At 46.6% G+C, this 20,939-nt stretch overlaps 2 protein-coding genes and 1 long non-coding RNA gene across 3 annotated transcripts; 1 reads left to right on the top strand and 2 right to left on the bottom strand.

Moving 5' to 3' along the window:
- Positions 1-3,606: 3,606 nt before the first annotated feature.
- On the top strand, positions 3,607-14,475 carry LOC123127677 (histone-lysine N-methyltransferase ASHR3). The gene is made up of 11 exons (XM_044547459.1): positions 3,607-4,765; positions 7,341-7,487; positions 8,292-8,453; positions 9,813-9,839; positions 10,404-10,521; positions 10,670-10,769; positions 11,855-11,948; positions 12,422-12,500; positions 12,657-12,828; positions 12,933-13,013; positions 13,938-14,475. The coding sequence occupies exons 1-11, from the start codon at positions 3,794-3,796 to the stop codon at positions 14,287-14,289; spliced, it is 2,304 nt and encodes a 767-aa protein (XP_044403394.1). The 5' UTR covers positions 3,607-3,793; the 3' UTR covers positions 14,290-14,475.
- Positions 4,999-9,821, bottom strand: LOC123127679 (uncharacterized). Its single transcript, XR_006462738.1, has 2 exons — positions 9,750-9,821; positions 4,999-7,205 (listed from the first exon to the last, which is right to left on the bottom strand). It is a non-coding gene; the product is annotated as an uncharacterized lncRNA (long non-coding RNA).
- A 939-nt stretch (positions 14,476-15,414) lies between the features above and the next one.
- LOC123127678 (S-adenosylmethionine decarboxylase proenzyme) lies at positions 15,415-17,960 on the bottom strand. The gene is made up of 3 exons (XM_044547462.1): positions 17,704-17,960; positions 17,039-17,186; positions 15,415-16,937 (listed from the first exon to the last, which is right to left on the bottom strand). The coding sequence occupies exon 3, from the start codon at positions 16,780-16,782 to the stop codon at positions 15,616-15,618; it is 1,167 nt and encodes a 388-aa protein (XP_044403397.1). The 5' UTR covers positions 16,783-16,937; positions 17,039-17,186; positions 17,704-17,960; the 3' UTR covers positions 15,415-15,615.
- Between the last annotated feature and the right edge of the window lie 2,979 nt (positions 17,961-20,939).

Genomic DNA, 20,939 nt, shown 5'->3' with positions numbered 1-20,939 from the left:
GAGGGTCAACGGGGGCGCGCTCGTCTCCCTCGATCCCGATTGGATCCCAGGAGGCAAGGGCGGTGGCGCCCGATGGCGATGCCAACGAGGGACGGCGGAGACCTGCCAGATCCGGGCGCGGGGAGCGAAGGCCGAGGCTGCGGGACCCGTTCCCGAGGTCAGCGGGGCTCGGCGACGCCGGCGTCAAAGATCGGGAGCTCGGCTCCATGGATTTTCATGGCGGCGAGGGTTGGTGCAGTAGAAGCGAAGGCACGAGGAATGGAGGCCGGCGAGGGGGACGGACTCCGACGAGGCACGGGTGGCCGGCGGGAGCTTGAGCGGCGGCGGTGGAGCGCTCGGGCTCCCAGCACGCGGCGGTGAACCCGGTTCGGCCCGATGCGGGCCGAATCTGGGCATGGCGGGCCCGCGCGGTGGGGAAGTGGGTGTGGGGACGCGTGGCGGCGTCCGGTTGGGCGAGGGTAGTGGCCGGCTGAGGTGTCGGCCCCTGATTGGTCCGGGCGACGTGGCGGCGGCGGCGGACACGTCCAGCGGCGGGACGGACAAGTCCGGCGGCGCGGGGAGGAGTGGATCTAGGGTTCATCCGCGAAATGATCCGAAATTTCGGGGAGGGGTGCTCTTTTATAGATAGAGGGAGCTAGGAGAGTCCAAATGAGGTGCAATTTTCGGCTACGCGATCGTGATCGAACGACCAAGATGATGGAGGAGGTTTAGGTGGGTTTCGGGCCACTTTGGAGGGGTGTTGGGCTGCAACACACACGAGGCCTTTACGGTCCCTCGGTTAACCGTTGGAGCATCAAATAAAGTCCAAATGGCACGAAACTTGACAGGCGGTCTACCGATAGTAAACCAAGGCCGCTTGGCAAGTCTCGGTCCAATCCGGAAATGTTTAACACCCGCACACGAAAGAAAGGTAGAAATGACCACCAGAGGAGAACGGAGCGCTGCAATGCAAAACGGACAACGGGGAAAAAACTCGGATGCATGAGACCAACACGTATGCAAATAAAATGCACATGATGACATGATATGCAATGCATGACACACAAGCAATGACAAGGCAACAACAGCGAATAACAGGAAGACACGTGGCACATCGGTCTCGGGGCGTTATAACTTACCAGAGTGATTGGGCGAGGACTGGGTTTCCTTAGCTCAAGGGGAATAAGGTGAAGACACAGTCTTTTGAGTTCAATCTCAGCCTCCCTAACCAGACGTACAGTTGTCACAACAACTAGACTAGTCTACCAAATCCTTGTCTTCACCAAGCCACTGGTTCTATCCTCTACCTTTTTTACATTTCAGTTTGTCTTCATGAAGTCATTGCCTGCTTGCCTGATCTGTTTGACTTCACTGTGCGAAGACTATTGCCTGTTTGGCTTCATACTGTCTTCCATTCCGATCCATACTACCTAGCTGCTGTTAGTCTTCGTGCTTTCACTATATTGCTTACTTGACTATGGCTTGTCTAGTGTAGTTCATCTTCCGCTGGATATCATATAGGCTCATACTAACAGTTTGTCTTCAAAACCTCGTGTTTTGAAGACTTCCATAAAAGTCGCCTATTCACCCCCTCTAGTCGACAATAAGCACTTTCAGGTACGGTCGTGATGGGTTGTACCATGCACCATCTTTCGCCATAGATGCCTGAATTGAATTTTTCTTCGGGGTTTCTCTTCTTAAGCCTGAGAGGTTAGTTCCAACATATTCAAAAGGCAAAAATTCCAGACTTTTTAATATAAGCACATTACCTGGTAATTTTTAAATGTCAGTAACAACCATCTTCTTCTATAAACTAAACTTCAGCACCCTTTAAACAAACAAAATAAAATCAAAACAAACTTACTCACTCTACCTTATTTGCATGGGTGCCATGAAGCGCTTTGTTTTTGGTTGGTTAGCTTGACCGAAGTGACAATTACTTCTCTTTGAGTGCAAGAACGTCTAGCCCGTTGCTCCTAGCGTTCGGGGTGATACCGTCTCATGTGTACATCTTCACCTTCTTTTTCCTAGGGAAGTACTTCATAAATGGATTCTTTGATGGAAGGTCAAATCTCACATTTTTGTCAAAAATGTTAATGGTAGCTTTGATGGTCTTAAGAACTGTGTACCTAGTATAATTGCTGCCTGGTGCAGCAAAGTAAATCGGATCGCCCCGAAATATCAAATCACCCTCGGGTCTCTCGACTGGGCGACACTGGCGGCCCCCATCCAATCTCCAGCGCCCCCTCCTCCAGTATTCCTCTCTGCCACCGTCACGACAGCGGCGGCCGCGACGACGGCAGGCCTTGCACCTTTCTGCTTCTTCTCCTTCTTTGACTCTGCCTGGCGGTGACATCTCTGTCCAAGCGGCTAGTCATATCACCATATGTTGATATTAGATGGCCGCGGCGCGCTTGTTGCGTCCTTTCCCCGTTGTCTCCCATTGGAGCCAGCCATGGGGCGTTCACCATCTCCAAGTGGTGTAAGGTGAGGCGGACATGATGTCTTCAATTCCAGCATGAGACGCCATCATCCAACGGCGCATCGGTTTGATCTATGGCTTCCTTGTAGAGGATTCCTGTGATGGCTTGCGTGTGATGCTGTCATCGGGGTCCATGATTTAGCCTACTGGCTTTGTGTTCCCTGATAGCACGACTTTGATGGTGTGCTGGACTATTCGGCTAATCCGGTGGTGGTAGTGGTGCAGTGATTAATGGCAGATCTAGCGACTTCATCATCTACGCCACTCCGGCTAGCGGTGGCGGACTCACCGCAAATTGCGATGACCACCGAGAGGTCTTCACGAGGGATGCTCTCTCCAGACCCGGTGGTTGTGTTCAGCAGGGAGATGCAAACTATGACGACGATTTGACTCAGAGGGATGGTTGTGCAACGGTGGCGGTCTGGCATGTAGCTGCTGGGATCGCGGGAAAGTGGCAGCGACAACACATAAGTGATGTCGATGGTGGTGCTACTCGAGCATCTGGTCTCGAGCTCCGAGGTGAAAGCCAATGTTTGACATGTGTCAGTTATACCTGGCAATGTCGATGTTTTTCCATCGCTACCTTGTTGAAGGCATTGCTCGGATATGTTCGGACTGATTTTTCAGGGTGAAAACTTAGATTCTGACCTTGGCTGGTTGTATCCGGTGACGGCAGCGATTGAGCGTCGCTCCCTTCCTGAAGGTGTTGTTGTTGAAGAACTTCGGTGTTTGTATGATGTCATAAGATGGTTGGTGGAATATGGTCATTGTTGTAGTTTGCGAATCGCGGATCCAAGCTAGGGTTTCATCTTCTTTTTTTCCTTGTTTATATATAACTTTGGTCTTACATGACTTTGTTATTTGTCAGCGTGTTTTTGTGTGTGTTGATCTTGGCTATACAGAAGATTATATATTTGTATAATTGGTGCAATGAGATCTTCAGGCATATATCAACCATAAACAAAATCAATCATAACAGAGCAATCATCAATTTGAAGGACTACAAGTTGTTTTAAGACTCGGTTGAACTTGTAAACACACTTTATGTTTTTGAAAACAAAAAAGTATCGAGCTGAGAACCGAAAGTATATTTACCACAGCTGACACCGCTACAGTTCGTTGGAGGGGGTGAGATCTTCACTCAGTTTGCCGCGTAACGAATTTCGGACGAGTCTCTCCGACCGCCACACAGCAACTTTTCCCAGTCACAGAAATCACACCAACTTCTTCCCCAGTTCAGCTCACATCTCCTTCAGTCCATTCTGAGGGGCGTCTCTACCCAACTCCAATGCCTTCCAAACCCTAGCCCTCACCCCTCGGCCCCTCGCTGCCATGCCAGATCTGAGCACCGTCTGCCCCGAACTGTCTGCCGACGCCGCCGTGGACCTACTGGGCGGGGATGCGGCCGCTGACCCCGCGACGGCAGCGGCGGCGGCGGCGGCGACGGAATCCTCCTCCGGCGGCGATGGCGCTCCCATTATCCCTGTGGAGTGCCGTTGGAGCGGCCGCGTGCGCGCCTTTGACGTCCAAGGCGCGGTCCCTGTGACCGCCTGCCCCGAGGCGCGCCGCGGCGGCGAGAGGAAGTCGTCCTTTGTTCCGCCCCCTTCGTCCGCGGCGGCCTCACTTGCCCCGGTATCGGGTCGGGTGCTCGAGGACTATGTGAACGAGGGCGTGATCGCTGTCACTGCCGGCGCAGTGGCGCGCAGAGGAGGCGGCCGGAAGAACTCGTTCTCTGCCCCGCTGCCTCCGTCCGCAGCGGCACCAGCGCCGGCATCGGGTCGGGCGCTCGAGGGGTATGTGGACGCCGACTTGGCCTCTCTCACCGCCTCTCCTGAAGCGCAGCACGGCGGCGGTAAGGAGTCCTCTGCCCCGTTGCATTCTGCCGCCACGGCGGCACATGCGCCGGCACCGGGTGTGAAGCTTGAAGATTATGTGAACGAGTGTGCGGTCTCTGTCACTGCATACCCCGAGGCGCGCCGCGGTGGCGGAAAGAAGCCGTCCTCTGCCCTGCTACCTTCGGCCGTGGCGCTGCTGCCAGCACTAGCGCCGGCACCGGATCTGATGCTAGAGGACTATGTGAGCAAGGGCGTGGTTTCTGTCACCGCCCACCCTGAGGTGCGCCGCGGCAGCGGGAAGAGGTCGTCTTCGGCTCGTTCGCCTTTATCCCCGGCAGCAACGGTGCTGGCGCTGGCATCGGGTCGGTCACTCAAGGACTATGTGAAGGAGTGGGTGGCGAGGAAGGTGGCGTCAGGTGCCTCCCCGCAGCATTGTGTGCTGCCATTCCTCAATGGTGCGCCCAAGGCGGTAAGGGTTTCTGCTCCTAATGACCGAATCACCAGTGGCTGATTCAGCATTACCTAGAATTGTTGTTCGACCGAAATTTATGTTTAAGGTGATTTACTCTGTGCATCATCAAACTTAACTATAAAATATCTCCACAACTGCATATTGTACCAAAATGCAACACATACATCTCAATTGGTAATACACCGTCGCAGCTAAGATCAACCAATGCTCGAGCAGTTTGTCAACAGATGTAAAGAAGCAAAGCCTTGATTATAAAACCATCACATTTGTCCTTGTGATACACAGATTTACTTTCTCTATCCACAGCTCACATATTTTCAACAGCATGCTGTCATAATTCCTAGTAGAGAACTTAGATTGATCACAGGTAGGCAGAGACATATATAAAGTTTACAATCGGCTGGCCAGCAAGCCGTCCGATCTGTTCTCAGGATCAGCCGACTGATGCTGTAACGCCCCGGTCAAACCCACAGGTTCCTCGCTGTTGCGCCTGGCTACCACCTAGGATCTAGACTGGCCCCACAGACCGACACTTCTTTTTTGTGCACATTATCCTCACTCGTGCGCACCCGGGATCAACTTCCTAGTCTCTCATCCTCAAATTGCTCCAAGCCAAGCATGCTTAACTTTGTAGTTCTGGGAGCTGGAAAAGAAGGTGCACCTTGTTGATATGAATAGTTTATCATTTGACGTCGGCCCAGCAGGAACTTTCCCTCCTGGCACACGTCTGTGCGTCCAGCCCGGCACATGTGCCATGCCTTGTGCCATGACAGGCCACACGCGCCATGCGCCACATGCCCGCACACCTGACCCACACACACTAACCGCAAGGGTTGCCTCTGATACCAATTGTAACGCCCCGGCCAAAATCCACCAGTTCCTGGCCGTTGCACCTGGCTACCACCTAGGATCTAGACTGGTCTTTCCTGCGCACTTTGTCCTCACTCGTGCGCACCCGGGGTCAACTTCCTAGTCGGTTACCCATCCTCAAATTGCTCCAAGCCAAGCACACTTAACTTTGAGGTTCCTTTTGGATGGGCTCCTGGAAAAGAAGGTGCACCTTGTTGATACGAGTAGTATATCATTCCAATTAAGCCGGGATGTCACTGATGCCTAACGTGCCTCAACATTGTTTGGGGTCAAAGTTACAACCCATCTTCCAGTTGCGTGACTCAAGGCGCCATCTCGTCTTGGCACCTAGGTGGCGGCCTAGGTGGTCATTAGATTATCACAGATATTAGTCAAATCATAACAAACGACACTCATACAACAGAGAGAAAAATCAGAATAAACGACACTCATACGACACACATCCCACAACATCTCTCAAGCAAAAACACATTAAATCATCCAGTCCTTTCTCCCAGTGTTCTAATACCACCAGGCTGTCAGGTCCACTGCTTGCCAACTCAATCCTTGTCCTCCTATTTCTAACTCTTATACTTGTACAATTCTATGTGAGTAGAGGAGAGCAAGCAGAATCCAGCACCACTAGCCGCAGAGCTGACAGCTGAGAGGCAAGCAGCGGGGCAGAGGATGGATATGGGCAACAAGCTGCAAAGTAGAGTGGGGAGGGGGAGGAACAAAGAAGAAAGGGAATGAAAAAAGAGTGCCTGTGAGACGACGACGGAAGACAGGGAGGCGACAACATGCTCTGGACGGTGGCAACAGATGTCGGCTGGAGACGGTCAACAACTGGCATCAGCGGCTATGGTTCCTTCCCAGTTCCGAACCCTCTCTCCTAGCAAGCTGAAGACAAGATCTGAGCTCCCCTTTCCCTCCTAGATATCAGTCAGTTTAAGCGAGCAGCCACACTAGCCAACTGGTCAACATGTTAATATGTTACCGACTACACTGCACAGTGGTGAGCTGGCATGAACAATGTGTTTTTTCTTTGATCAATGTGGGCTCTGAGAAAAGTTGTTTTATGCAGTATTAGTTCCAGTGCCGCCTTTGACCCCCTCTCCACTTTCACTCTACGAGTAGACCAAAGACCAGATCTGATCCTCCCTTCCGTCCTAGATGTCTGCCAGTTCAGGCGAGCAGCCACACTGTTTGTTGCTTGCCAAGAGGAGATCATGTTATTGACTACACATCACAGTGGCGAGCTGCCATGAACAATGTAAGGTTGTTCTTTGATTAACGTGAGAACTGAGAGATTTTTGTTTCCTTAGTTCCACTGCCACCTTTCGAATTGCTTGATGCTTAATTACATATTTCCAGTGGCGGAGCCACCTCCCAGCGACCCCGTGCAGCTGCCCGGGTTAGTCCAGAAAATCACGCCTAAGCAATGGGATTATGTATGGGTCAGAAGCAATATTTCCACGGGCAAATGGCAGCTCACAGTGCGTCACAGGTAGTCTTGCTCAGGCTCCACTCACGGGCTGGCTCCGCCACTGCATACACCTCATCAAACTTCATATACGCCTCTGCCTACCTGTTGAAAGTTAAAACTGCAGCTCATACATGATAACGTGACAAGTTTTCATAATTAAATCAACATTCGGACCAAGTTTCAGTTTTGATCAATTTTTATTGGCTTTGTATCTGATGATTCTTCGGATGTGCACAGGTTGAATGTCGTGTGTGCTATAAGATTATCCATCCCTTGGAAGAAATAAAATGTTCAGTTAGCCGTTGTGAACAAATGTTCCATCTGACCTGTGTGGTGGAATATATTGCAAATTTCACTCCTGAAAGCTTCAGGTGCCCTCAGCATGTAAGTTTAAATGTTATGAAATGGGATATGTTTAATATTGCATGTGCTGCACATTGGCAAAAACATAAGATTTTCCTAAAAATGCAAGTTATTTAGCTTAAAGAACTTTTGTTGTGAAGTTGTTGGACTTGTCTAGTTGTCATACTTGAGTATGCCAACCCTGTTTTGATATGCAGTATTCTGTCCACATGGATAATTGTTGCATTCAACATACAATTATGCTATACTAGATGGTTTGGAAACTAGGATGCAGTGTGCACTATAAATAGACACACTTATGGGTTATGTTAATACAATGTATTTGCAAATGACTCAAATATATTTTGTCTTTGACAGGCTGATAATTCATAGTTATGGTTGTCGATGTATGTCCTATTCACGACCACCACATGGCTTACTATTTGTGAAGGAATAAGTAAACGAAATAACGCAGTACTCCCTCCATATCATCCTTTTGGACATGTCTTAAATTTTGACTACGAATATTGTTCTAAATATTTAGATTGAAAACTTGTAAATCATTTGTTTAGATTTGTGTCGAAAAGTATATTCATAATATTATAATTTTGTATTTTTTTGTGTATACTGCCGTAAGAATTAATGGTCAAAGGTAAATCGTGAAGACTGGGTCAGTATCCAAAACGACATGTATTTATGATATGAAGTACATTTTTTTTTGCATTTTGTACAGAGAATATTTTTTTAAAGGTATTTAAAAGGCCAATTCCTGTAGTTCCGATTTTTTTTGTAAGGTCATACTTAATTTTGATACACATTAATTGGACTTTCTTTCTCCATAATTAGGGTTGCATGGTTTGTAAGCAAAAAATGTTTTTTTGGCGCTGTGGACGTTGTACAGTTGCAGCACATACAAAATGTGCACCATGGCCTCTAATTCATCTAAAAGATGACCAAGGAAGTGCTATTTGCTGGAGGCACCCTTCCAATTGGCTCCTTCAAAATGAGGTCTATCCTTTATCCCTTACAATTCCTCAATTCATATTGTTATGCATGAACAGGGTAACTACTTTGCCCTCTAATTTACTAGTCCCTCTTTCATGAATAGATGAGGTTTTGGACATGAACACTCTCACGCAACTTTGACCATTACTTTTCATATGAACATGTTAGTAAAAAATGTTACAATCATAATATTTTCATGAAAATCTGGTGATACTAATCTCACTTGACCGATCTAAATGTTCTTTCATGTTTCTGGTAAAAGTTAGAGGTGTTTGAATGCAAACTTTCTAGGGTGTCATTTATTTACAGCCGGAGGTTGAATCGTTAAGTATTTCCAGAAGAAGAAAAACCCAGCACAAGTATTTTTAAGCATTTTTTCTAGGAATATGGTTTTCGGTTCCCTTGCGTCTGACTTGCATCTTTGTATTCTATTTGTGCAACTATGCTGAAAGCTGCAAATCTTCTAATGCATTTCATTTAAATTAAGCCACTTCTTCCTTGAATATCAAATCGGTGTTATAGTCTTTTGTTCTCAGTTTGGCCATAGCAAACAGGATACCTACTTTTTCAAGTTTCTTTTTTGAGCTTCCGTCCCTTTTAAGTTTTAGCCCAGTTTTTCCCTCTAATATAAGTTTCTTTGATCATACCAGAAGTTCATCACTGGAAAAATTGTTTTTGTTTTTCATATATGTTCACAGAAGAGTCTTTGTTCCAGATCTTGCTTCATAATTGCTCTATTCGGATGCATGAACAATACGAATCTCTATGCCATACCTTGCATACATGGTACTCCCTCCATAAAGAAATATAAGAGCGTTTAGATAACTAAAGTAGTGATCTAAATGCTCTTATATTTCTTTACGGAGGGAGTAGTTGATACAAGTATCCATGAATGCGTAAACATAACAAATATTATCAATGCACCTCCAGAATTTGCCCATACTCCATGTGGTCTTAAGAGTTCTCTTAATGTTTCACCGTTTGTATGTCTGTAAAATGACCATTGCTCTGTGATTCTTCTTTTATCTGTTAATAACAGATCACAAACTCATGTTTTCCAAGTCCCAATGAAAAATGATTAATTTTATGGAGTTCATTCTTTATAAAACCAGAACTCTCTGCCACGAGGAGCATTTAGTTTTCTGCTGGTTCTGTTCCAACTATAGATAAGCTTGATTCATGGTTTTGTGCACTGCTGATCCTTACATTACTTTCTTTTACCTCTAGATTATTAATTTATATGGTTTTTATCACTTATGCTATTTTATATTACCAGAAAAAGTTGACTGCATTCCATACCTTTTTGTTAATATTTGTAATGCTTGAGGTGTCTGACAGGAGTACTTTGTTTGATGGTGACAGAATGCTGACCTGACAAACAACATAGAGGTTAGTGCTGGCATAATATAACTGTATGTTGCTACCTCCCTTTTCATATTTGCTTCTTTTAGGTTGTGTTGCGCTATTTTCTTAAATAGTTCATTTTCAAGGATTTCTTACTTGTTCTTGGAGTGTTAATGCTCTGTAGGCTTTAGGATGCTTTTATCCGGTACTCCAGTCTTTAAGCAGACCAATATTGTCGTCTTGTGCTCCCTCTGCATGATAAAATAGCTGATGTTTTGGGATGTGTTTGATCAGTTGTTTTAGAATCGCCACATGCAAACATTATTTTCATATACTTTTTTTGGTTTAATTATACATACTACTATGGCTGAAAATGTACAATGGAGACTGAAAAAAAGTGAAAATCATCACTTAAGAATGGGAGGGTTACAGTCTTTGGAATACATGAAGATTTGGGAGGAACCTATTTAGTTTATTAATGCTGGAATGCTGCAGAAACAAGTTAAATGATTGTCTTGTTCCAAAAAAATAATATTTTTTCAAGAAGATTATCTGTCTTGCCTACCAGGCTTTTGTGCATAACTAATGATAACAATGCTTGTTTGACAGGAAGTCTTCTGCCGACTACCTCTTCCATATGTCAATGAAGAATTCAATATTGATTCAACCATTAGGAATTTCACGGCGATTGTTTGTAAACCGCCCTCGTACACACATATCAGGCGCAGTATCCTAAAGTAATACTTGCTGTAGTTATTCAATCAAGATATCTGGAGCTATTTACTTCCATTTGACTTCTTTATTGTGGAATGAGTTTCGTGTTCGTCTGCCTTACACCTCTACATGTCATCATTGTTTTCTTAATCTTGTAAAAGATGTATATTTAGTCAAGAAGAAACGCGCCGATTCAAGTGCCGAGACTGGGTGCACAAATTGCAAATCTGATTCTGTTTGCAAAGATGATTGCGAATGCAGGTATTCTTTCTAACTCTACTAATACATTTTAGATGCATACATTAATAATGAAATTTTGGCAAAACTATCTCTAGTTTGATATATGTGAAATGTTACCGTGTTCTTAAGATGGAACCTCTGACATGGCATTCTGGCAAAAGAGCAAGCATATGCATTTGTGGGTACTTATAAAATTGTTTTGATACCCAACTATTGTACTGAACATTCTAAGTTTCTAACCGAGATTGTGGGTCAGGAACGATACAATGAGATAGCGCAGGGAGAAGAGAGGAGATTTGGGCTGCCAGATGGGCCTGACTATACATTGTAATTTGTTTCTGTTTAGTAAATGTACTGCTAACTGGATACCGCATCATCCATGTTAGTTCACATTTGCTGATTAGGAGTCCATGTCGCTTACCAGGCAAAACCACCACGATCACCAGCATCAAGATTGATTTGATCTGGTTTAGATAGGAAAATAAATTGATGTTGGAGTTGTGAAAATTACTTGGACTAAAATAGAACTTCACCATCAGTTTAAACAATTGATTATTTAGTTTTTGTATATTACTGTTTTGCATCATGTATAGCTAGCTCGGGAAAGTATAAAATAATTATTTTGACAATATTGACAAAAGATCAATGTGTTTCAAATCCAGATTTGATCAATACAAAGAGAAACAAAAAAGAGGTGAATTCTGTCTATTGTCAATCCAGATTTGATCAATACAAAGATGAACAACAGCTTTATGTTAAAATAGAGAAAAGTAAAATATGAGCTCCTATTCACAATCACCACAGAATATGGATTTGAATGCGCACTATAGATTCATCTATTGTCAAATCCTGTCAACTATGGGAGTACGGTAGCACCAAAATGCGCAGTAGTATTGGATTCTTTCTTTCTACTATAGCAAATGGAGTAATGTATTTTCTTGTTATTTGAACATTAATGCTAGATTACTGTCACGCGTGCATATTACTAATCGCCGAATAAGTTAGCTTGATTGTACAGATTTTGTGCATGTGTACGATGTAGATATTTACCTAGCAACCATACTTGTATTTATTTGACATACTGAAATTTGGCTGTCTTTTATCAGGGGTCTTTCTATGAGTTGTTCCAAGAGTTGCCACTGCTCAGATCTGTGTAGCAACAAACCATTCCGCAAGGATAAGAAAATTAAAATTGTCAAGGTAGTCCTGTCTTTCAAATGATGTGCTTGTATATATTTGGACTTTGCTTGCCAATTTATTCACAAACCTGTGTAGCAACAAGCCAGTCCACAAGGATATGTTTAAACTACTCTTCTAATTTTTCAAGGTCCACTCTTTTCCCCTTCGAGAGTTTTTGTGTGCCATGAGTTGTACTGCTGGGAAACAGCTAAATGAAGGGGCATATTGTTTATACATGGACCACTTGCATAAGCACTTCACCTAATTGCTAGACAATGCAAATGAATACACTAGTTCTGTTTTCCTCGGTGGCTGCCAAAGTGCCCACTGCAGTACTTCCTTCACAAATCCCCTCTCTTGTACTATTGGATGCAAAATGACATGTGGAAATGATAGGGGTGCGTTTTGGAGAATCGGTTGTGGTGTTATGCTTAATGAAAGATGTTTATTCTACTTCTTTGACTACAATAAACAACAGCCTTTTCCCTTTACAGTCAGAAGGCTGTGGATGGGGTGCTGTTGCATTGGAGCCATTGGAGAAAGGTGATTTCATAATTGAGTATGTGGGTGAAGGTACAAATTATTCTGCTACATTAAATATTTGTCTAATAGAAATAGCAAATAGTTTCTAGATGACTGCACGTATGCAATGGGGGAAATGACATTTTGCTTGTGCCCTCATTTTCACTGGCTTTAATTCATCTAATTTCATTTTAAACCTTATTTCAGTCATCAATGACGCAACATGTGAACAACGGCTTTGGGACATGAAGCGGCGCGGGGACAAAAATTTCTACATGTGTGAAATCAGCAAAGATTTTACAATAGATGCAACTTTTAAAGGAAACACTTCACGTTTTCTAAACCATAGCTGTGATCCCAACTGTAAACTAGAAAAGTGGTAATGATTTCTGGAACAAAAAGCTTGTTTTGCATTCAGTGATGGTAATTTTTGTTTTAAATGATGATGTACCTCATTGTCTATAACTCTATATGGTTCATCAGGCAAGTTGAGGGTGAGACAAGAGTCGGTGTTTTTGCCTCTCGTTTCATTGAAGTTGGAGAGCCCTTAACTTATGATTACAGGTATTTACGTCATTTTTTTCTTCAAAAGAGTACATATATTAATCTAATTAGGCAAAAATGAGTACTTCCTCCGTCCCAAAATAAGTGTCTCAAGCTTAGTAGTACAACTTTGTACTAGAGTTAGTATGAAGTTGAGACACTTATTTTGGGACGGAGGGAGTACATTATAGCAATATGGAGGGGCAATGAATATATTGCATCAAGTGGCCTGCTGCAATCAGCTCTAGCTGCTGATGAGTTTGTGACATTTGTAGTCAAGCTTGTAACATTCTGATCCGGGTATGTACCACCAAAGTGACCAAATTAGCATTTAACTACAAATATTGTTATAGTGAGCCAGCAACTTGTCCATCTGAGCTTGGGGTCTTAGATCAGTAGGTCACTTGCCTTGGATTGTGATCTTCCAGAGAATACACCTGTAGTAGCATTCCTGGGTTCCTGTTTGCCAATTTGCGTACAGTACTATAAGCCAGAATATGCTGTTTAACTTCCCTTTAGTAGAAACGAGGTTCAGTTGTTCCTGGTGTTCTCTGGTCTCAATTAGTTGTTCAAACCTAGGTCATATGGTCAGGCCCAAACACTTCTCTACCAAACTTGGGTTATATTATCTGGCCCAAACCACTCTGTGCAGTATAGACTGAAATGGGACATGCCTGCGATGAAGTACAGCGTGCTTCCATACCTATTTCAGATGGGCTAACAAAACCCTTTTTGAACAGCCCAAGTCCTAGCTATCCTGATTGCAGGGCATTTCGCTGGTTTTGATAGATTTATTCTTCACGCAGAGAGGATATAGTAATTCTGCATGGTTTAATGTATGCTAATCAGGGGGGCAAATGAAATGAGATTCTTTCCACCTTTACATCCATATTTCCCAAGACTGGTTATTTCTTTGAACAATTACAGTTTACTCCTTTCTTCCAGGTTTGTGCATTTTGGAGAGAAGGTTAAGTGCCATTGCGGAGCAAAGAGTTGCCAAGGATACTTGGGCAGCCAACTAAAGAATCCAACACAGAACGCTCTTGCGGCTGCGGCGCTTGAGAATAATAAGTTGCTCGTGCAACAGGGCGGCTGCTCTCCTTCAAGGGTCAAAACAGAGACTCGCCTGTTACCCTGGACCAACTGTATAGAGGTTCCCTTTAACTTGAGGAGCAAAACGAAGATAGACCGGATATGTTGGGGACACAAACGGCAGCGGACGTCCCTTTTAGATCCATCGTCATCTTCAGCTAGCGTGCAGCCATCAGATATTGAAGCTGGTGCATTCATTCTATAGAGAGCTTTTGGGCTAAGCTGAAGTCCTGAGTCGATTCTGTATAAATATATCATGATGATACACTCGTATATGAGTTCATTTGAAACGATTCTTTCACATTTGCTGATTCAGGACTTTTACGGTGTTGTAAGTTGTAACATTTTCTTCATCCCATAGTCAATTTTATAGTTGAAGTTGGAGAGAACACTCTGAATCTTTTGCAAGTTGTAAGCAGGTTTGAGCTGATTGTGTTTATTAACCTCCCGTTCATGCAAATGACCTGGTGTCGGCCGTGTTGAGCTTGTTTTCCCAAAGTTGCATGCAACCCATGACAGGTGGTTGCATCCTCTTAGGCCTCTTTTGGTTTAGAGGATAGAAGTATCATGGGAATAGAAAAAACATAGGAAGTGAAATGACACGTATCTCAGATACCATTTGATTCATAGGATTTATTGAGTCTAGATTAATGTAATTTTCCTTTAAAATGTTAAGGATTTGTTCTTATTCTGCATAGGAACAGGAGTCCATTTCTACAAGTCAAAGAGCTTCAAAGAATTCTTTCCTACAGATTCATATCCTTTAGAATTCCTACAAAACTCCTGTAAATCAAAGGAGGCCTAAAATTCTACACAACGACATGACATGACATGCAGTTCTGATATGGTCGTTGAGGTTTGCGGACAATTCAGCAGGGAGAGAATGGAGAGAAAAAGAGGATTTGATATACATGCCTAATTCTTGCTCCGTGGAGCATTCTGAAAGAGCGGAACAGCAGTGGTCGACGACCCTAGTACCTTCTTTTGAGAAGATCAAGAGGGCCTTTCTTTGGGCAGGTTCAGACAAGATTTCTGATGGCTTGAGGGTTCTCAACCTCCAAAATATGCCAGAGCTTTGGTTAACTTGGGCAAGTCTTGCAATAACACTGGCATGGATCTCTTATATGCAGCCACCACCATCAACTGCATGGCTTTCTTATCGAGCATCGACATCTCCAAGAGATAGATTCTTATCGAATAATCACCACAAGCAGCATTAGTACCCGAACCTCCGCACCATCAGAACTGAATCAGATTCGCCAGAGTTCAATAGGTCCACGACAGACAAGAATGGCTTCTAACAAAACTTTCAGGAAATAACAAAATAACATTTGCTCAATACAAGGCTTATTCTTATATTCATAAACCATGCAGCCAGAGACAGGCATTTCCATACATTCGCTCACACTGGCAGAAAACGCTAACCATTTTCACGTCACTTGTCCATAACAAAAGTAATAGGACAGGAACAGGAAATCTCTAAGAACAAACTGACGCAACACAAGCTCGTTCAGACCAGCTAGCATCACCATCAGCAGCTCTTCATCCTCTTAACAGCCCCCCTCTCATCCTTCTCCTGCGCAGCATCGTCTTCCCAGCAAAGGAAAGCATCCATCTTGGAGCCGCTCTCTAAATTGCCATGAACGTTGCAGTTCAGGACAGATCTTGGTGACCCGGTGGAGTCTTCGCCGACAGCAGTGAAGCTCTGGTAGATGAGAGCGCCCCCGTCAGGCAGCTCCTGGACGACCATGTTGGTACTATCATAGACCCCAACATTCAGCCTCTCCCCCCAGGTGCCAGCAAGGTTGCGACCGCCAAAGATGGTCACAGCAACAGAGAATTCAGACGGGCCAAAGGATCTCAGCACCCTCTTGACCAGGTCACCATAGGCCATGGAGGCAGGGTCCAACCCCATGACCTCATAGCTAGCATAGCTGAAGCCGTCCTCAGGAGTGACATGAATGGTGGAGAAAGCAGAGCCATGGATGGCGTTCATGGAGTAGCCACATGGCTCGAAATCAAAGTCACAGATCTCCATCTCCGGGATTATTTCAGAGATGCCAGAGAGCTTGGTCATCTCCTTGGCACAAGATGTGTAGCCATCAGCAGAGGTCTTGAAGAAGACAGAAGCTTTCTTCTTGTCCAGACCAGTCATGCACATCTCAAGGTTGACCATGGGCTGCTCAGGCTGCTGGGTGGCATAGTAGACATGCCACTTCTGGCCTGGCTTTGCAGGATCACCAATGACATAGGCATTGCCGCCAGACTTGAGTCCACCAAAGTAGCCATTCAGGAAGGCAACCTCATCAGAGAAGTTCTTGTGTGGAGAAGGCTGTGCCTCAGGGAATATGAATGTCCCACGGGAGTACTTCACAGCAGCAAGTGGCAGGGACAACTCCTCAGCAAGCTCAAGAATCCTTGGAATGGCCAGCAGGAGCTTGGTGTAACCGCAGGTCTTGATCACAACCTTGTACGGGTAGATGAAGAGGCTTGATTCAGAGAGGACATACGAGTCAATCTTGTCATTAGAGAGCTCAGATACAATGGTGCACTTGGCAAGATCAAGAACCGAGTCGATCTGGGCACGAGAGAGAGCACGCAATCCCCTGCCATTGGGGTCAGTGAAGACTGGCGCTTCAGAGAAGGTGATCTCCAGGCGCTTCTCATATCCCTCAAACCCAATCGCAGAGACGGCCATTGTTTGAGAAGGTTGGTAGAGGAGGAAAGGCTTTGCTGGTCAGAGAAAAGCAGCTAGCCAGAGAAATTTTAGGAAGATGAATTGAAAGCAGAAGGGAATTCTAAGCAATTAGGATGGGGGCGCGAGAGGGATTATCAGGATGGCTTCCTGGAGCACTGCAAAACAGAAGCAATTGGAAGTAGAAACTGTGAGCATCTAATCATCAACAAGATATAAAAAGAAAAGAAAGGAGGAACTCAATTGATTGGATACATACGTTTGAGTAGGCAGCGGAGCGGAACTTCTCAATGCCTCCTGCAGGGCGGACGTCCTCGATGCTGTAGCCGAGGGGAGCTTCGTACATGAGGGAGGAACGACTACTGCTGGACTTTTTACCACCCTTGGATTCCATAGCACATCAAATTCTGCAGTGGGTTGGTATGGGTTAGAAACGATGAAGCACATAACATATTGCGAGGTAGAAAGTAGTACTAACATCCTTCTGGGATTCCAGTTTCACTAGGCACATAAAGTAGAGGAATATTTCACTAATCTCTACTGAATTATTAGTGTAGGTGATATTCGACCTGATTTGAAGATGAAGATTCCAGGCATAACAGAAAGGGAGGAAAACATCATGAGATAGAAACGAATTGACATAAAGCAATATTCAGGTCAGCCAAAATCTACCACAAATTGATGTACCGAACAGCATATTCGTACAGTAACACGGATAATTCCTGACTGTGTTGCATATATTTCACAAAGTCTGTGAAATTACAGATAATCTAGACGACGGCGTTTATTTACTTTTCCTATCCAGCCTAATTAACGGGACGAAAAGGAATATGATCCCTACTAGGCACAGTAAACAAATTTCTACCACGGATCAAAGACGCCTACCGAATAGAAACAACATGAGCTGATGGAGAGAAATCTTACAGTTCCAGGAAGAACCTCGGAGGCGCGCGTCGAATCTGCTGCTCGTCCTCGTCACAAACCTCGAACAGGGAGCAAGCGACGGATCTGTCTCTCCCCCCTCCTCACAGATCTCGAAGAAACGAAAGCGAACGGACGAACACAATCTCACTCCGAATTTCTAGGTTTTCGACGAGATGGTGGTGGGGAACGAACGGAGTTTGCGTTTGTGCTAAAACTGATAAACAAATGAGGCGACTTGCAAGATGGGAAAGTCACCCCTGCCTGGGCAGCGTATTTATAAGGGGCCGAGCGAGCCCTGAGAAAGGACCCGGTCCACTGGACCGATCGGATAGAGGCTCACGGGCGGGGGTGCCGAGTCACGGTGGACCGCGTTCTGGCGCTTTTGCGTGCGGACCTCGCGGCGCGGCGCGGATATGCTTGGCTGGGAGGGCTCCTCGCGTTTGCTTGGCCCAGGAGGCTTCGGACGCCTGGGAATATTTGGGAGGCGTCCAGCTGTCCCGGAAGGGTCTCGGCTCGACGCGTGAGCCCGCTGCATGCACTGTACGTGTGTGTGTGATGTGTGGATCGCCTTTCCTTTTGAAAAGGAGGTGGGGTTTTTGTTTCGTGTGGAGGAGTGGCTCCGTTGCGCTTTTTTTGATTCGGTGGCGTGATGGTGGGATCGTTTGCCTCTACGGATACCGTCGCACGTCGCTGTCGTGGACAAGTGGTGATTGAGGTTTCCACCATCTCAGGATGTGGCACACGAAATTAGTAGAAAACTTGGCCCGTGGATAGAATCATTTTTGATAATTTTTTTTGCTTATTAATTGATCTTTTTACACTTTTCCGCCTCCTTTAACTAAAGTCATCGAAGAGAACATGCAGTCTACACCACACGCTGTTATGTCTATTCAAGTGTTGGTAGCTAATTACGTGCGTGCTTTGTTCAAAAAATCTATGCCAAAAAAGAGTGTCTGGTGTAAAGCTCCAGAGAATTTTGTGACAGTTGATGTTGATGCAGCTTTCGATGCGTCATCAGGGAGAGGCGCTACTGATGCTTGTTTGAGAAACGACATGGGGCAATTCTTGGCAGCAAGTTGTCATTCGATTACAACAATTGATGCATCAATGGCCGAAGCCCAAGCTTGCCTGAATGGGATTCACCTCGCTAACCAAATGGGTGTCAGAAAGTGGTGATACAGTCTGATTGTGCCGATGTCATTGCCACACTACAGGAAGGTGGATTCTCGGCGTCTACAGCAGCACCTATCTACAAGGATATATGTGTTCAGACTAAGTTCTTTTGTTAAAGTAGTTTTCCCTCGTTGTCCTAGAGAAGCAAATTTAGTAACTCATACTCTTGCAAAGGAGTGTAGTAGAGAGAGTAGCTTATGGGTTGATGACAATTGATTTTATCCTTGTTGATTGATGATGTAAGCACTATTGGAGCAATAAAGCATCCATGATGGCAGGTTAAAAAAAAAGTCATGATAAGATTTCTCGAACGGACGGGGTAGTCTATAAAAGCCATCGAAGAAGCTGGAACTCACCCTGTTTTCCGTTTGATTTGTCAGGCCAACACCATCGCGCGACCCCATTTTGTTCGGCCCTATTCGTTTGGTGTAAAAGAGGCAAACGAGGCGGCCCAGCGCGCGACGGCCCGAACCCATCTGGTCCGTTTTGTGTCCAGACCGACCCATTTCAAGCGCAAACTTGCGCCAGGTTTGAGTCGCGGCGGACACCAAACGGACGCGCGCCTCGTCCGTGTTGGGGCCGCGTGGCAGGCGGCCACCTACCTCTCACCCGCCCACATCAATGCGCACACGCAGGCAGCCCCGCCTGTCATCCGCCCAGGCGAACGGTCCGGTCCTTCTTAAACGGGAACCCGTGGACCCGTCGTCGTCCACACTGCCCCACTCCACCTCGTGGCCTCCTCGAAACCGGACAACCCCAAACCCCCAAACCCTAGCCTCGAACTCGCTGCCCGGCCGCCCACAGCCATGGGGCTATGAAACTACGACCGCAAAGGCAAGTACGACCGCGAGGCTGGCTCCTCGTCGGGACGCCGCTGCAGCTCCGTGAAGGAGGAGCCCGCATCGCCACCGCGTCGGGCCCCCGCGTCGCCCGCGTTCTCCATCGCGCCCACAGCCGCCGACGAGCGCGACCGGCACTACATCGAGGCGGTCGTATGCCGCCGTTATTGGGAGACGAGGACGCTGCTACCCTGGAGCGACGTCCACCTCCCCAACAACTGGCACTTGTCGGCCGACCACGTGCCAATCCCGCCGGTCCCGCTGAGCGACCGTGCGCGCCACCAGGAGATCGAGCACCACCGCCGCCTCCTCCCAGACGACCTCTACTATGACGAGAGGTACGCCCCCGACTCGCCCCTACGGGACACTTGGTTCCGGGATGAGCACGACATGCGGCGGGCATCCTTCTTCGCTGGCACGTCGACGGGGCCGCGACGGTCACGTGAGCACCGAGTGGCTGCTCCCCAGGCACGTGGGCGTACGCGGGTGCGCGGCCTCACGCCCACGCCGTCGCCGTTGCCATCTCCATCGCCACCACCACCTCCTCGCATGACAGTGGAGGAGGAGGCCCGTCTCATGGCGCGTGTCATGGAGGACTCCATGCACACGCATGATGAGCACCAATGCGAGGGCCTCGAGAAGATGATGGCCCTCTCTGCGGCCGGCGACGTCGCCATCCCCGAGCTGGAGATGGTGGCGAAGAAGGAGATGATGGAGGAGCTGCCGGTGGCCGCGTTCCACCCGGGCCTGGTGGGCCAGGGGTGGAGCTGGTCGTGCACGGCAGAGCAGATGGCAATCGCCGTGGGGGGCGTGAACTGGTGCCCCACGCCGTCATGGTCACCGGAGCGGGATGCCTTGCAGCAGGAGGAGGTGGTGCAGGCACCTGCCACCTTCCACCAAGCCGCCCCCATGCACCAAGGACCACCGGCCCACCTGTGGACGCCGCCGGACTACGTCGACCTCGTTAGTGATGACGACGACACCGGCGGCCACTGAAGACGGCGACGGCCACGACATCGACGGGCGCGACACGAGCGCGCGGGCGACGTTTTTTATTTTGTTTTTATGTTAATTATGGAACTGGGCCGTTTAAGTGGGCCGTGAAACTGGGCCATTTTGTGGCCGTGACCTCTAAATATGTTTTAAGTTTTTTAACTGCGTTCATTTACTTTTTAGGCATTTTATTTAAGTTTTTTTTTGTTTTCTTAATCACGTCCACCCCAG

Source organism: Triticum aestivum, chromosome 6A, assembly GCF_018294505.1.
Source record: "Triticum aestivum cultivar Chinese Spring chromosome 6A, IWGSC CS RefSeq v2.1, whole genome shotgun sequence".
NCBI classification, from domain to species: Eukaryota; Viridiplantae; Streptophyta; class Magnoliopsida; order Poales; family Poaceae; genus Triticum; species Triticum aestivum.
This window is presented reverse-complemented; position numbering and strand designations above follow the sequence as displayed.